The sequence below is a fragment of the Microtus ochrogaster genome, unplaced genomic scaffold (assembly GCF_000317375.1).
Source record: "Microtus ochrogaster isolate Prairie Vole_2 unplaced genomic scaffold, MicOch1.0 UNK11, whole genome shotgun sequence".
Classification (NCBI taxonomy): Eukaryota; Metazoa; Chordata; class Mammalia; order Rodentia; family Cricetidae; genus Microtus; species Microtus ochrogaster.
Genome location: NW_004949109.1, coordinates 4,798,836 through 4,814,847, shown reverse-complemented (window position 1 = coordinate 4,814,847; position 16,012 = coordinate 4,798,836). Strand labels below are relative to the sequence as shown.

The following is a 16,012-nucleotide window of genomic DNA, read 5'->3' as shown; positions in this document are numbered from 1 at the left end:
TATTATTTAATGGTATTAAATCATCAGTGTTTAAACGTTGAAACCATACAATGGAAATTTCAAAATTAAGTCCCATTCAATGATTAAAAACTCATACATGTCCTGTATAGACAACTGAAGCCATTCCGAGCTCAGAAAGCAAAATACAAGAGAGGTGCACTAGTGCCCCCTGCTGCCTGCATAAATTATTTTACTTATAAGCATTGTGTATCTTCCTGCCAGCTTTATGAGACATTAGCTTAGGTCTTTTTTGTTGTCTTTTTCTTTTTTGTTGTTGTTGTTGTTTTCTCCTCCCTCCTTTTACATCTCACTTGATAGAAACAATCTCACTATAATGTTTCAAATCGTAGTGAAATAGCTTTTCTAGACTTTAAGTTCCTTATTACTAAGGACAAAATGTTTGCTGTTTAAAAGGCTTTAAATGCCTCTAGTCAGGCTGTTTTTGATTCTTCTCTTAGGTTTATTATTTAGTTTGGAGTATAAATTATGGGCTTCATTGTGGCATTAAAACATGTACATAGCACTCTCTTTTTCATGTGTTTGTCCTCTTCGTTATGCTTCCGACTGTTTCCCCACTTTATTCTAGTCCCTCACCTCCAAGCATTCTCCTTTCGGCCTCCATGTTGCATAAGAATGCACACGTGTGCACACTCGGGCACACGTGGGCACACGCACACACATAGATCTGTTTCTCTAACATGAAAGAGCAACTGTTCTGGGAAGCATGTTTGCTTTTATTAATAGTTCTTAAATTAAAGTGGTTTCCTTGGAATGTCACAAAGCCGAAGCAGCCAGTGGAGCTTCCTCCCCAAATGCATTTTCCCATATACAGTAGTCGGTCATTTCGGCTAATTAAAAGTAAGCTTTAGGTTTGCTTTCCGTGAGTGTTGGAGAAATTGCCAGTGCTTTAAATCCTCGCACAGTAGGCAAGGTTAGTGCATGGTCCTAGAATCTGTAGCTTTATCTGCTGCAGGAGGCAGCAGCTGGAAACTCAGTGCCTTAGAACTGAAGCTGAACTAACTGGCTGGAAATCCCTGCTTTTTTAGTAGTATGTGACCTTGACAAGTTGCTGAAAAGTTGCTTAATTTTCCTTGTTTTAGCATTCTTAGCTATAACATGGAAAAATGCTTAAAGCAATTCCTGTGGCATAGTGAGCATAATGTAAGCATTTTCTGCTTAATAAAAATTGTACGTCTCCTTACCAAGTGTGTGTGGCCCACACTTTAAAGTCAATAATCTGTTTGTCTTTCTACCAGTGTGGATTTTTTTCATTTGTTCCTTCTTTCATTTTATTTTTTTGCTAATCTGTAAATAATCTTGAAAAGTCAGGGCAGATTCTGGGTTCTATAATGGAAAGATGACTTTATTTGTCAATTCTAATTTGCTTCATCTGTAGGAAACTCTTATGATTCATTAGTTGTGCTAATCTGTGCAAGTGTCACCTTCTAATGGGAAGAGCTCAAGAGCCCGGGTGTCTTACAAGGTTGACCCCATTCTTCAAAGCCTCTGTTCTCCAAACTTTCATTTTGTGTCAAAGGCAAAGTATTTAGGGAAAACTATGGTGTTGGCTTTGATTGTGTGACTTCCAAGTCATTTCCCAGAATCTTTTATAAACAGATTAAAACTTGATCTAGTGGAGCATGACCATATAGAAGCAATACTGATGTTAATAATTTCAGTTTTAAATAAAGACTTTCCAACAGTACAGAAAAATGAAAGCATGTGTGCTGTTAGCCGCGCACATTTTTTAATCTTCAAAGGAAAAAAAACCTTGCAAGCCAGAGTGAGTGGAGTTCATCAAGATTACACTGGATATTGGGAAGTTGCATGCCGGTGGTGCCAAGCAGGTGGACATGTCCCCTGTACGTCAGTCACCGTCACATGATCTGAGGGTGTCATGACTCCTACGTCATTCTGTGCAGTTTACCACTCAGTGAGATCTGCACTTAGGGCCTACAGAAAGAAAGACCACTACTTCAGCATTTGGATTAAGAATTTCCAGCATGAACAAAATAAGATTATACTTCAGGTTTGGGGATATGTAGAAATTAAAATGACATTCGTCTTTCATATCTCTCGAAGATTAGTTTCTGGACCCTACACAAGTTCCAAAATATACAGATGTTCATGGCCCAAAGCTAATGTTTTCATATGACCTTGTACAGCTTTGTGCATGCTTTAAATTGTCTCTGGGTGGGTTTTAATATTTGATATGATTTAAACTATGTAAGGAGTCATTTTATGACATTTCTAAATATAAATTACTGTAATGGTGATACATTTTTCTGATTTTTTTAATTTTCTGGTTCATTAGATCTATGGATTTGGAGACTATATATGCAGAGGATAAATTACTTAGAAAATAATAATATATTTTGGATAGCCCTTCAGCAGACTCCTGATCTTGACCAAGATTATTTTCTTGAGTGCCACTTGTATTTTCTCTAGAACTTGCTGGAAGTTGATACTCAAGGGCTGTAGAAAGTAACAACCATAGATTTCTTAGATTAAAGTTTGAAGGCCTAGAATTATCAGTGACTAAACAATGCTAGAATGTTTTTCCAGGGGGTAGAAAAATTATAATAATTGTATTATGTTTTGAGTGTCAGGAAAAGGATTCAGATGTGTTTTCTTGTTTTCATGTAGTTTGCTTGCTTTTGAATGAGAAAGTAAGGACCCATTGTGACTTGAAGTGCTTCCTTAATAAAATTCAAGATGTGTTTTCTTGTGATATTTAAAAGAACATATAGGGCTTTCTGCCTGTAGTTCTTTTAGCTTGTGACCCACTAGCCTGGTGTGGAAGGGCTGCAGTGCTAGACTGTGGTTCTGCGAACCTTATGGGCTGTTGTCTCAGAGAAGTTTGCCAGCTCCATTAGGTCTCAACAGTCTTGTCTTTGAAAGGGGCTGGATCAGCTCTTTCCAGTCTCCGAAATTTCCTTCTCTGTCATCTTTGCCATCTGTGAGAAGTTGGCTACAGGATCTCAACATAGATACTGTGCTCCCCAGGAGCTCTTGTCTGCGTGTACAATGGCATAGTATTTACAGATAACTTCTCTCTATCCTACATCTGAGGTCAACACAGATCAAATTAGTTCTCGGTGGTCCTAATTTCATTGCTTTAAAGGTTTTGCTCTCTTGTGGCTAAATTCTTGGTTGCCTTTGAAACATTCTAATCGTTGGAGCAAGGAGTTGCTTACTTATCGTTTAAGAGGGTTCATTCCATGGTCACTGGGCTCCGTGTTCTGGGCCTAGAGTGAGGTAGCACAGTGTGCCAGACAAGCAGGAGTGTTCAGCAAATCCTCCTCATATCGTGGCAGACAGGAGACAGAGAAGAGGACCAACTGGAACCTTCAAAAAGTCATGGCCTCAGGGACCTACCTCTTCTTGATGTTCCTCCTGGAGTTTCCTGGGACTCCCCCAAAAGCACCAACTGCTGAATGCCAAGGGTCAACATAGGAGCCTCAGTGCTTTTGTGCCCACCTCAATCCATGCTCTTTTCAAACATAAAGTGCAGTCATGTTAACTGCAAAGTCTCCGGCTTCCAGCTCCACTTCCATCATGTAAAGCCCAGTCTCATGTAAATCAGTCTCATGTAAATCAGATGTAGATGAGACAAGCTCCTCCAGATGGGAGCCTGTGAGATCAGAATAAACTCTGAGCTTCTAGAACAATGGCCAGCCAGGCATAGGAAAGGTAGTCTCTTTTGAAAAGGAGAAAACGAGACAGCTGGTCCCAAGTAGGTATGGAATCCAGCGGGGCTAAGGGTGCTGCATTTTACAGGAGAAACACCACCTTCTTGGACACCTTTCCTTGCAGGGGAGGATCCAGAAACCTGCAGTCCTGCTCAGATTGCTTGTCTGAATGACTCCATGCCTGCAGGGATAGATACAGAAACCTCTGGACCCCTGCCCTGACGACTTGTGTGGGTTTTACTAGTACACCAGCTCTTAGGGCTTGGAGCCTTCCTGTCTGCAGCTCTCCTGGAGTTCTGTGCTAACAGCATTCTATATTTGTGTCTGTGGTCTCAAGATTGGCCTGACTCCCATAGATTCAGTCTACAAAGACTCCTTCCCCATGCCAAGTTCTTGGAATGCTCCTATGCAGTTGGCCATATCCTTTGGGATCTAGGTGGAGAAAGCCTTGCTGCATAGCTTTTGGATTCTGAGTATACAAATAACCACCAAAGTTTACAGCTTACAGACCTGGGCTGTACAAGGGCCCACTGGAGCCCTTGCTCCAGAATGCAGGAAGCAAAGACTTGACTACAGCAGAAGCCTTGATATTTGAGGGACCTTTCTGGATACCTTGTCTGCAAGGGCCTAGCTTATTTTAAAACTCTGAACTGCCTTCAGCATCACCCTCTCACTGTGTGCTGAGGAGGAAAGCCCATTTTCTGTCTATCCATAGCACTTTCCTTAGAAAAGGTCTCTTAGTCTCACCTCTTGGGTCTGGGAGTTATGCAGGTATTGAGGACAAGGCCACCAAAGTTAGAGGTGTAAGCAGAGGTGGAATTTTTCTTTTGTCCCAGCCTCTCGATCCCAAATAATCACACAAAAACTTGTATTAATTACAGAATGTTTGACCTGTATTGCTCAGGCTTATTACTAAATAGCTATTACAACTTAAATTAACCTATTTCTAATCTGCATTTTGCCCTGTGGCTTTGACACTTTTCCTGTTCCCTAGCATGTCTTGCTTCCCTGGTGGCTGGCTTGCATCTCCCTTCTCCTCTCTGTATTTTCAGTTTGATTTCCATCTGGCCTTATTCTGCGTTGCTTTAGGCCAAAGCAGCCTCTTTATTAATCAGTGAGAGGAATACATCTTCACACATACAGAGGGATTATCCCGCAGCACACCGGCAACTTTATTTCATCACCACAGGGTACCAGAACTTCTAAGAAGTTGGGGGTCACAGGCAGGTTCCAGATCAGACACTGTGACCCCGAGAATAGGGAGTAGGTCCTTTATAAGCAAAAGCCATAAGTGTATGTGTGTAAGGGCAGGGTCAGGGGTGATATAAGAAAAAGAATTTGTACAGCTTGAGGTTAAGTCCTCCAGGAATTTACAACTTGTGGTAACAACAAGGTGTTTGTACAGGGGATTTGTAGAAGCTTGTTTATGCAGGTCAGTGGTTATGTTAGCATGGCTCTTGACATATCTGGGGCCTTGTCTTAAGTTTTAACCAACTGTTCTCACTGTGACTGAAAATATAGGGCAAGGGTCAGGCAATCGAAGACACTGGGTAGGAGGACTAATGTTCAGACTTACCCTGGGCCTTCCACCTTAGAGATTCCTTGCCTGTCTGTCCTTCCCTTCTACTGCATTTTCACCATGTGCAGTTGGAAGCCTTGCAGCATCTTCAATGCTTTGCTGCTTACACACCTTTTTTTCCCTGTAAAATATCCCAGTTTGCCACACTTACATTCTATCTTCCCTCAAGCCAGACTCAGGTCACCCAAATTCTTTGGAATTTTTTATTTTCAAGGAGAGCTTTTGGTTGTCCTTGTTTGGATTTTAATTTTTTTAAAGACAGGCTCACTCTGAAGCTAGTTTAGCCTCAAGTGCTATGCTCCTGCCTCAGACTCCTCAGTGCTGGGTTTCCAGGTACTCACCAGCATGGCCAAATTACAAATTACAGAATCTTCCCTAGACCTACATTTCTACCCATGTATGATTGCCTCTGTTTAACCCTAATAGGACCCTGCTGGACCTTCCTGCAGCTCCTGTGTTCTCTGCCACTTCACTCTGGCAGTCTAGACTTCTCCCAGCATGCCCTTCAAAACCATTCCAGCCGCTACCCATTTCCAGTTACAAAGTCTAGGTTATGTGTGTTAATAGCTGCGTCATGCTTTTCTGGTGTCATTTTTTAGCCTTGTTCTATTTTGTCCCATTATATAAAACAACACAGAAATGAAGTAACTCTACAAGGATTTTATTTTTTTAATTATAGGTACGTATTTGGTAGGGCAGAACTTAGGTAGGCAGAGAAAACAGAACTGAATGCTGGGAGGAAGAAGGGCAGAGTCAGAGAAGCTATGGATCCTCCACTTCAGATAGCTGCTGTTTAGAATCTTGCTGGTAAGCCACAACCACGTGGCGATACACAAATTAATGGAGATGGGTTAAACCAAATGTAAGAATTAGCCAATAAGAAGTTAGAGCTAATGGCCAAGCAGTGTTTAAATTAAAATAAAAAAAAGAGAATTATAGGTACGTATGTGTCTGAGTGTTAGTGCGTGTATGTGAATATGTGTGCCCACAGAGCTAAAAGCTGTCAACTCCCCTGGAACTGGAGCTACAGGCAGTTGTGAGCTGTCCACCATGGATGTTAGGTGACAAACTCAACCCTCTGGAAGCACTATCCCTACTGGTCACTACTGAGCCATCTCCCCAGTCTAGGGATCTGGTATCTTAAAGAGGAAACAAAACGTTACCTCTTAACAGTGTAGAAGCTAGGAAATGCAGTATGCAGGTCCTAAGTATTTTCCTTTCTTCTACTGAAACCTGCTTTAATTATCTGAAATTTCTGTCAAATTTTAATTTTAAAATCTAAAGTTTTCAGAAGGGTAGTTTAGGTTCAGCCCCTAACGGACACTAGTGAAAAGATCTGTATTGTCTAGCATGTGCTCATCCGTATATATCTACCTGCACCAAAGTGAATACTCTCCTACCCTGGTCCCCAGATCCACTAGCAAATTTGTTTACACTGTCTCACTTGCAGGGGTGCAGATAGAACACATCAACACACTGTCGCTTGCAGGGGTGCAGATAGAACACATCTACACACTGTCTCGCTTGCAGGTGTACAGATAGAACACATCTACACACTGTCTTGCTTGCAGGTGTACAGATAGAACACATCTACACACTGTCTTGCTTGCAGGGGTGCAGATAGAACACACCTGCATACTGTCTTGTTTGCATGGGTGCAGATATAACACGTCTACACAGCGTACTCCCTGAAGTGTGTAACAGTGCACTCCCTGAAGTGTGTAACAGTGCAGTCCCTGAAGTGTGTAACAGCACACTCCCTGAACTGTGTAATAGCGCACTCCCTGAAGTGTGTAACAGCGCACTCCCTGAAGTGTGTAACAGCGCACACCCTGAAGTGTCTAACAGGGCACCAGAACCACTTGCTCTTCCTATCTGTGAATGCTCCTTGGTCAGGGATTACTACTGATTGTAGTTGGTAGTACATGAACTGCTGTTGTGTACATCATTAAAAATAGTGAAATGTGGTCTAACATGGAGCAGTGCCTCATGTCCCTTTTCCTTTCTAATTTACATTGTCAGGTCATTGTTTCATTTGTTTGCCTGAAGGAAATTAAATTGAGCTGTCTTCCTTATAGATCTAACCAGTTTATAAATAAATCATACTGCAGTGTTTTGTCTAAACTTACTAAGATCTAATGGCAGAAGAGAAAAGTAGTTGTAGGGTCGCAGAGGGTTCAGCTTGGGAAATTATACATAAATTGTCGTGGGTGATCTTGGTTCCGAGTCACACCCTGAGGTAGATGATTTTGATGGAATACACTTTGAGACGGTCAGCTCCACTGCTTTCACATTCGCCATGATTCAGTTAGAAGGTGGGTAGGCACTCCTTGTTTGTTACTGTGTTAACCTGACCAGAGTGACAGTTGTGTCATTGCATGGAAAATGTACGAAAGAAAGCACTGTGATTCGCTACCTATGGAACTCTGACCCTCAGAAGTGGTGTTGGGAGGAAGCCTGTCCTTTCTGTGTTCGTCTCAGCCAGCCCCTTCCTGGGCTTTCTCAGAGTGAGATGTATTCCCACGAGAGTCCTTGGATACCTTCTGGTCACCTAGCAGGGATTTATAGAGAGAAGCTGAAGTTCAGAGACATACATTTACTGTCCTTAGGTCATACCTAATCAAGACACACATCTTCACCCTGCTCTGCCACCATTTCTCTGACAGGATGGGAAGCCATTGTGTCTCAATTATTTATACCCTCTACATGGCCGCTTTAAACCTCTGGTTAAATTTTTGTTGATCCTTGTACAGGGGATATGTTTTTGTGGTTACAGCCTGGGGGAGCTTGACACATGGCCTGTCCATGGAGATTCTTCACGTGCTCACAGGCGAGGGCATTCCTTTCCTGCATAAGGAAGGCACCTGTCACACAGAAGTCTCCTGGCCTTCTTAAAGGGAATCCGGGAATCTTTCCCGGTGATTTGATGGCTTCAGGACAAAAGGCAGGAGGAAAACCACAGACCTCCTGTTTCTTCAGCATGTAGATTCTTCTGCACTGTTTCCCTTCCTGTCCATCACGTTTCTGGTCAGCTAGAATCCATATAAAATCAGAGATTGAAGGTTGAGGACAGTTTCTACAAAGAACACTATTTACTCACACATAGAAATAAAGAAGGGGCACCGGAAGTGTCATTCACTGACAGTGTTTGGATCACAGGTAGTTACTTCCTGCAAAAGAAGAAACTTGGCCCCATTTTTGCTGATGAGAACAAGGGAAAGAAGGCAATACACATATCTGATTTCTGTTTAAAGCGGGGTTGGTATTTTTCATTTTTCTTTAATATAGAAATTGTGAGATCAATTCTGCAGTGATGATTGCTAATATCCATTTTCCACAACAGGACAGACATGAGTCAGTTGACGCCCCAAGCACTTGTCGTCTGTGGCACATGAACGTAGAGAGCCTTCCAGAGTGGATAAACCGCCTAATACAAAAGGTAACTTTCTTGGTTCCTGGCCAGAGTTCGGAATAGATAGCCTTCAAAATCCTTTTGTGCTCTGTTTTTCTTAGACGTGGTGTCTCAACACACAGAGATGGTATGTCTCTCCATTGCACTGGCCTCTCCCTTCTTGCTGAAGCATTTCAGCTTTTCTGTAGGACTTTACACCTGGTATTTCAAGTCTCTGAATGTGCTCACAGATACTAACCTGGTTTGTTCCCCCATTGCCATTGCTCTTTGTTTTCAGTGAGACATTGCCTAGCAACCATCAGCTGCCCACCACTGTCTATCTTCTCACTGCCTTTCTCTCCCCTGTTTTATATGCCTATATTATGCAGGCTCATGCACACTGTGTTACATGTCACTGGTGAATATACATGAGCATATAATGACACACAAATATATAGTCATACACACATCCATCCAAACATACCGACATTTAGCTTCCTCTTTTCTCGTTAATTTCTTAAACACCACAAATCCAGGAAAATTTATCCCTTGCTAGGTAGTATATCCTTGGTGCCTAGAATCTGTCTGTTGTCTCTGGTGAGTGAATTATCTTTGTGCATCCGTCATTTGTACACACATATAAAATAAGCTGAATACCCAGTGTCCCTTGCAGAGTGGATGAAAATGGAAATGTTCCGCCATAAGTGCTATTTAATGAAATATTGTCAGAAAAAGAACTCTTCTTGTTAATAGCATGTTTTGGGTATTTTATTTTACATTGTTAAATACTTGTCTTGGGAATGTATAAATATTCTAACCTTTGGAAAACTTTAATTAAATCTCTCCACTGAGCAGCTTCTGCTTTTGTTTAGAACGTGGCCCGTGGTGGCTCTCAACTTGAACCCGTGCTTACATTAGGATTTCCTGGGAGCCTGCTGGTGTCCTGCTCCCGAGTGTCCAGATCTTCACAGAGTAGCTTAGAACACTCCAGAGGCCCCACTGTCTTCTTGACAGTTTGAGAAGCTGTTCATTAATGTCTAATCCGAATGTGGAAGTCCACCATCTGAGCTGGGCGATCAGCACCTCCTGGCTGCACACAGAAAGCCAGGGAGCTCTTTCCTCTGTTGGCTGATAAAGTCCGTCCATCCCCCAGCCCCCAAGCCCATGCTTGGCATGCAAGAAGTGAATCAGAACAGACACATTCTGTGAGATTTTACTTGCAAATGAAGCTCTGTGGACTTGATTTGCTTCCTGGTTCCATGGAGTATTTTTCTTTTCATTAGTTCCCACTGTATCTCTATTCAGCCTATTGTTCAGGGACTTTCTTTAGGAATTCTTGGTTGTTCACTCTGCACGATTTGCAACATGCTATCATTCCAGTAGTTTGTAGCTGCTTGCTTATCTCCCTTTACTGGAAAGCTTGTTTTCCGCTTGCTGTTCTGTCTACTAATCAGAAAACAGAAAGCTCGCCTTTTCAGTAACAGAAAATGCTCATGTGATCAGCTTTTTTTTTTCTTTTAAACTCATTCTCTGGTCACTTGACAATGAAAACATTATCTTTATTTCCTTTAATACCTGTAGGCCCAGTGGACAGTTGGGAAACTGAATTGTCCTTTCTGTGGGGCCCACTTAGGGGGCTTTAATTTTGTCAGCACTCCAAAATGTTCCTGTGGCCAGCTTGCAGCTGTACATCTCTGCAAGAGCCGGACTGATCACCAACCAGCACCGGCGGGCAAACTAATGAGGCCAGCGCTCGAATACTTGTCTCATCCCGGAGTCCAGTCAGGTTGTGATAAGGAGGCTCTGTTGGTGACAGGTGGTGGCTCCAAAATCAGAAACCACAGGCTTTTCAACATGACCCGAAACAGTAACGGCCTCGGAAGACTAACAGAAGCCCTCTGCCTGGAGGTGCGAGCGACATATTTTGAGATGAAGAATGAGAAACTGCTCTTCAAAGCCCCGGACCCAAAATACCAGCCTTTTGTTCCTCAGCGAGCAGCCGGCAAGCGCTCTTCCAGAGCTTCTCATAGAAAGTCACAGAGTTTGGACCTGAACATCAATGAGAAACTGCCTTTGTTACCCACTTTATATGAAACCCATAGTAAGACTACTACCTATCCCACGCTAAATGAAACACAGCCCATTGACCTCTCGGCCTTGGCTTTGCCGTGTAGTAGAAGCGACTGTTCCTTTCAAAACCCACCCAGTTTTGATCCTAATCTGCTGCTGCACAGACTTTCCGTGGCTCCCCATGAGACCCAGGCACAAAGAGGAAGAGAATTTCAGTGTGGCCTAGAAGCTTCTTCCCTATACTCTGATCACGCTAATGCTAACAGCCTGACATTCCTGATGGATCTGCCCTCATCGGGGAGGAGCGTGCTGGATGCCTCAGACCAAGAAGAACACCTCTCTCCTCTGGACTTTCTGCGCTCCGCCACTTTCCCCTTGGGCACCATTAACCACAGGCTGAATAGCAGAGAGAGGAGCAAGTTGAGGACTCTAAGAAGGCAACGGAAGAGGCACGAAAGATGGCTACAGAAGCAGGTCAGTGCTTTGAAATCAGAGTTGAGCAAAAATAAAGACAGTATTGCAAGTCCTGGGGCTTGCAGAACAGAGGTAAATTTGAATAGTTGTATTCTAAATTCTCAGCTTTAAGTTCTGAGATGGCATGTGCACTTAGGAATTATGCAGCCTTCCTGTCTTTGGCACTGTGAAGCACTGCTCCTATGCTTCATATATGTTCAGAGAAAGCCCCTTTTGCAATTTTCGCTAATTCTGCTAATACATTAGAGGCCACTCACCTTATGATAATGAGATTGGATGACTTGTTGTAGTACTTTAAATCTATCCTATGTTTAGTTTGGTTTTGCTATGGTTTTATTTCACGCTGACTTACTAAAAAAAAAAAAATGTCTTTCCAAGTCTAATCTGGTAATAGTTCATTCACTTTTTGTCACATTTATTCTGATTTAATATTCAAGAAACTATATTCACATGCTCATGTGGCCCAGACATGAATAAGTGCTGAATGTCAAAACACACCTGAGGGGAATTTACTCAGACTGACATTTTGTAGCAGAGCTTGATTCCCTAGTCTTTGAACTACTTGTGTGCCCCTCCAGTGTTTTCATGGTTGTGTGGCTGAAAGGAGACAATAAGATTTATTTACTGAGGAGGCCAAAAAAGTCAGTGGAGAACAAGCTATGAGTCTGAAAGTTTGGGAGCCAGTGTATTTTCATGTAAAACAATTTTTTGACAATCACATTGATTACTTGCTTATTAGTAATGGATGTTAGTTCTTATTAGAGTATACTATATTAACAATATCATAAGCATGAATACAAAGCTGAACCTGCTTTGTATTTTTGTCAGGTGAACTCATTATAACTTATGATCTTATCCATAGACTCAATAAAATAAAATTACTTCAGTGAGTACTTCAGCTGGATTATCAGGATTTTCTTCTTTAGTTACAGAGTATAATTACAGGAATTATCTGTTGCAATTTTGACTTGTTGCTAGTAATCACATTCTAGTTAGGATATTTGTAGACAATAGTATAATGTAATAGCAAAGTATATGCTATATAAATGAGTAATTTTTTTTGCACTGTCACTTATGGTAAAATTATATGAAGCTATGATAATTTGGTGGAGAAGTTCACTTATACCTAAGTCAGTTGAAGGTGTAGTAGTTGACTGTAGGTATTACAGGTGTTCTCCCAGCTCACTCTGCAGTCTGTGAACACAGTGTCGTCTTGCCATGCAGGTAGTACAGGCATTCTCCTAGCTTACTCCTCGAGTCTGTGAACACAATGTCTTCCCATCTGTTCTTTGTCATCTTCAGTTATTGTCACCAGTGTTTCAGTTTTTTTTTAATTGTGAAGATCTTATTAATGATATTTGTTAGAGTTTCAAATAATTGGTTAGGAATACTACATTTCTGCCACATGACATTTTAAATGAAGTTTTGTTTAAGCTAGAGATACTTTCACAGAAATAATATTAATATTTTATTAAAATGCTTAAAGCTTGAAGATACAAGATTGCTATCAGAAGAGAAGTTACAGCCAGTTGAATTACTGCTCTACTCAACAATAATTAATTGAGTGTCTTGTTTGGGGAAGACATGGCACTGTTCTGTATTCAACCATCAAACCTCTTTCCAATCAAACATAATTCCTTTTTTCTTAATTGTCACATATTAAAATATATCTACTTCTGGCGTATACTCTTTTATTAAATACATATATGGTTCATCTCGTGCCCAGACAGGGGATACAGAGGAATCCCTTGCCCTACATGCCTCTAAGTCATGCTCTGTCCATCCTTAACCAACCCCTGAGGATCACTAATCTGTTCTCCATTCCTTTATTTAGTTATTTTTTTACTTATAATGTTATAAAATAATGATTTAGAAATAGAAACATAAAACGTGTACTCTAGAGACTGATATTGTTTACTAAGCAAACTTGATGATGATATTTATCTATTTACTGCATGAATCTATAAATTATTATGTTCTTTTTACTGCTCAATAGTATTCCATTCTGTAAAAGAATCATGATTTCTCTAGCATAAAAAGATGAGTAGATTGTCTCTGGTGTTAGCAGTTATGAATCAAACTGTGATAATCATTCATGTACATAATTTTGAGTAAATCTGATATTTTTTTATTTTTCTAGGGTAAATACTCAGGAGTGGGATTTCTGGATCATATGGTAAGTATGTATTTAATTACTGTGAAATTGTTTCCAGAGTGGCTGTCCACTGTGCACTCCACACAGCAAATGATGAAATCTCTCACTCAGTGCATTCCTGAGGCCAACAGCAACCGTTCTTTAATTCTTTCTGTTTCAGCCATTTGAATATATACTTGCTAGTGTTAGACTTTAGTTTGAAAGCTCATACCCCTAATTTCATGTGCTTAGCTTTTACTTATAAACCATGTTAGAATTTACTAATAGTATGTCTATAGTCCTAAAATTCTTACTTTGAAGATATAAGATTGCTATCAAAGAGAAACCACAGCCAATTTTTAGTAATTCTATTAAAAAGAAAAACAAGCTTGAGCGTCATCTTCTTCAAGTGTGTTCACATTTTTTGTGCACTCCTTTCTACGCTTGAGGACAGTTTTACAAGAATTTAAAAGAAAAACACTTGCAGATAGGTGAGTTGTAAATTTCAGCCCTGTCAAGATGAGAAAAATGAAAGAGAGAAGGGAAAGCCGAAAGTGTTAGGGAAGCCATCCTTAGAAAAGAGGTAGATGGCAAAAGGAATTTAAGTTTTCCCTTTTTTTTTTTTTCTGACTAATTCAGAAAATCTGGCAAGTCTTTGGAAAGCTGTGTGTCTCTGGCTCTAGAACAGACTGTGCTGGGGTGGAGATGGAGAGTATCTCATTAAAGGAATAATTATTCCACCCATAATTTTGGCAGGGTTTAAGGTGAATCTACCTTCCTAGGGACAGATCCTCTTGCCTGTGGGTGGTCCCTGGCCATGAAATTGATCCAGCCAGGCCAGAAAAATCTATTCTCTTAAGTAGAAAGAATTTGGTCTTTTAATGCTACTTTGTCCCTTCAAAGAGGCTGCCCTAAAATGATTAAGGAACAGGACTGTGGATCAGAGCCCCCAGACACTCCAGGCATCTCTGGTCTCTGGTGGAGATAGGGCTGCCAAGAAGACAAAGGACATTTCTGGCTTTATATATGTTTTGATTTGGTTATTTCTTTCCCATTCAGTTTTAAGAATTCTTCACATATTTGAGTACAGATCCTACATTGGATGTGTAATTTATTGCATATTTTATCCTGCCCGCCCTGTTTGTTCTTTTATTCCTGTTACAGTATTTCCATGGAAAGCAAATGTTTTGAAGTTCAACTTCTCAAATACAGTTTTTTTTAATTGTTCTGGTTTTTGGTATAAGAGCATATCTAAAAACTCTAGATGACTTTAGGTTATAAAGATTTTTTTCCCAATGTTTTTTTCCTGAAAGTTTTATGCTCATATAGAGAATTTTGATTTATGTTAAACTGACATTTTAAAAAATCAAATATGAGGTTTAAGTCACAGTGTTGTTTTTAATGGTGGTATGCTATTGTTTCTGCATCATTTGTTGGAAGTATTATCCTTTCTCCATGGAAATATTTTGTGGTTTATTGAAAATCAGTTGGGCGTGCATATGACTTCCTGTTTGTTGATTTCCTCTTAATCTCTGTCCTGTGAAAGTAGACCCTTTTCTATTAGAACTCCAAAGTAGACCATAAAGGAAGATTCTGTGATTCTACCAACTTTGTTGTTCCTTTTGAAAATTTGGTTCCTGTGGTTTCACACAGGAAATTTAGGATGAAACTTTACAAAAAATTCTATTGGGACTTGAGACTTGTGCACATCTAGAGGTCAGTTTGCAGAGCCGTGCAGTGTTTGCTGCGATTCTCCTCATCTGTGAACATAATAAACCTTCCCTCCCACACACAAATGTTTAAATTTTCATTAGTGTTTATAGATTTTAGCACTCAGAACATATAAATGGTTAGTTAGATTTGTACCTGGGCCCTCTGTCTTTTAAGCAAAAGTTATTTTGTATTTTTATTTAAATTTACATTTTTAATGTTTAATACTATTTTGGTTTTGACTTTGTGTCTTGGGATTCAGTGAGTACAGGTAAAATTGATATCTCTTGTCAAATTATCCTTAAGTAATTCATGTCTTAATTCTACCTATAGAGATTAGGGGTTTTTTAACTGTCACTTTCTGGTTATTAGTTACAATGTGCAGAAACACAATGCTCTATGTTGATCTGGTGTGCCATGCTCTTTCGGCTGCCACCTGTTAGGAATGCTAGTCCACTCTTCATGCTTCTGGTAGACGCCCAAACTGGTATTTTCTACTTAGATGAGTATTTGTAACTTGCTCAGTATTCTATTGTTGTGAAGAGACACCATGACTATGGCACAAGAATATAAGCAGACATGGTACTGGGGAGGAAAATAAGCATTCTACATTCAGATTAACAGACGGCAGGAGGAGAGAGACACTGGGCCTGATTTGAGCATTTAAAACCTCAAAGTCCACCCCCAATGACACACTTCCTCTAACAAGGCCACACCTTCTAATCCCTCTCACATTCAAATATATGAGCCTGTGGGGGCTATTCTTATTGAAACCACACACTTGACCTGCAGATAAAAATAGCCCTACTTCTCCCTTCCAACCTGGTGACTGTCTCTCTTCCCCATTCCTTTGGTGGAACCTCAGGTTAATACAGACTAGAAGGAGGAGAGATACCCTTGTATATTTCTTGATGTTAGCTGGAAAACACTTGTTCGTTTTTCTTTAAATGTGAGGTCTAATA

At 40.6% G+C, this 16,012-nt stretch overlaps 1 protein-coding gene across 4 annotated transcripts in view; it reads left to right on the top strand.

Annotated features, from left to right (window-relative positions):
• The window catches only part of Rnf180 (ring finger protein 180), a 148,120-nt gene that overhangs the window by 22,710 nt on the left and 109,398 nt on the right, over positions 1-16,012 (top strand). For all 4 annotated transcript variants that reach the window (XM_026788994.1, XM_005366592.2, XM_026788995.1 and 1 more), the window contains exons 3-5: positions 8,615-8,710; positions 10,244-11,206; positions 13,347-13,382. In XM_026788994.1, the coding sequence (XP_026644795.1) occupies positions 8,615-8,710; positions 10,244-11,206; positions 13,347-13,382 (1,095 nt within the window). The remainder of the gene's footprint in view (positions 1-8,614; positions 8,711-10,243; positions 11,207-13,346; positions 13,383-16,012) is intronic.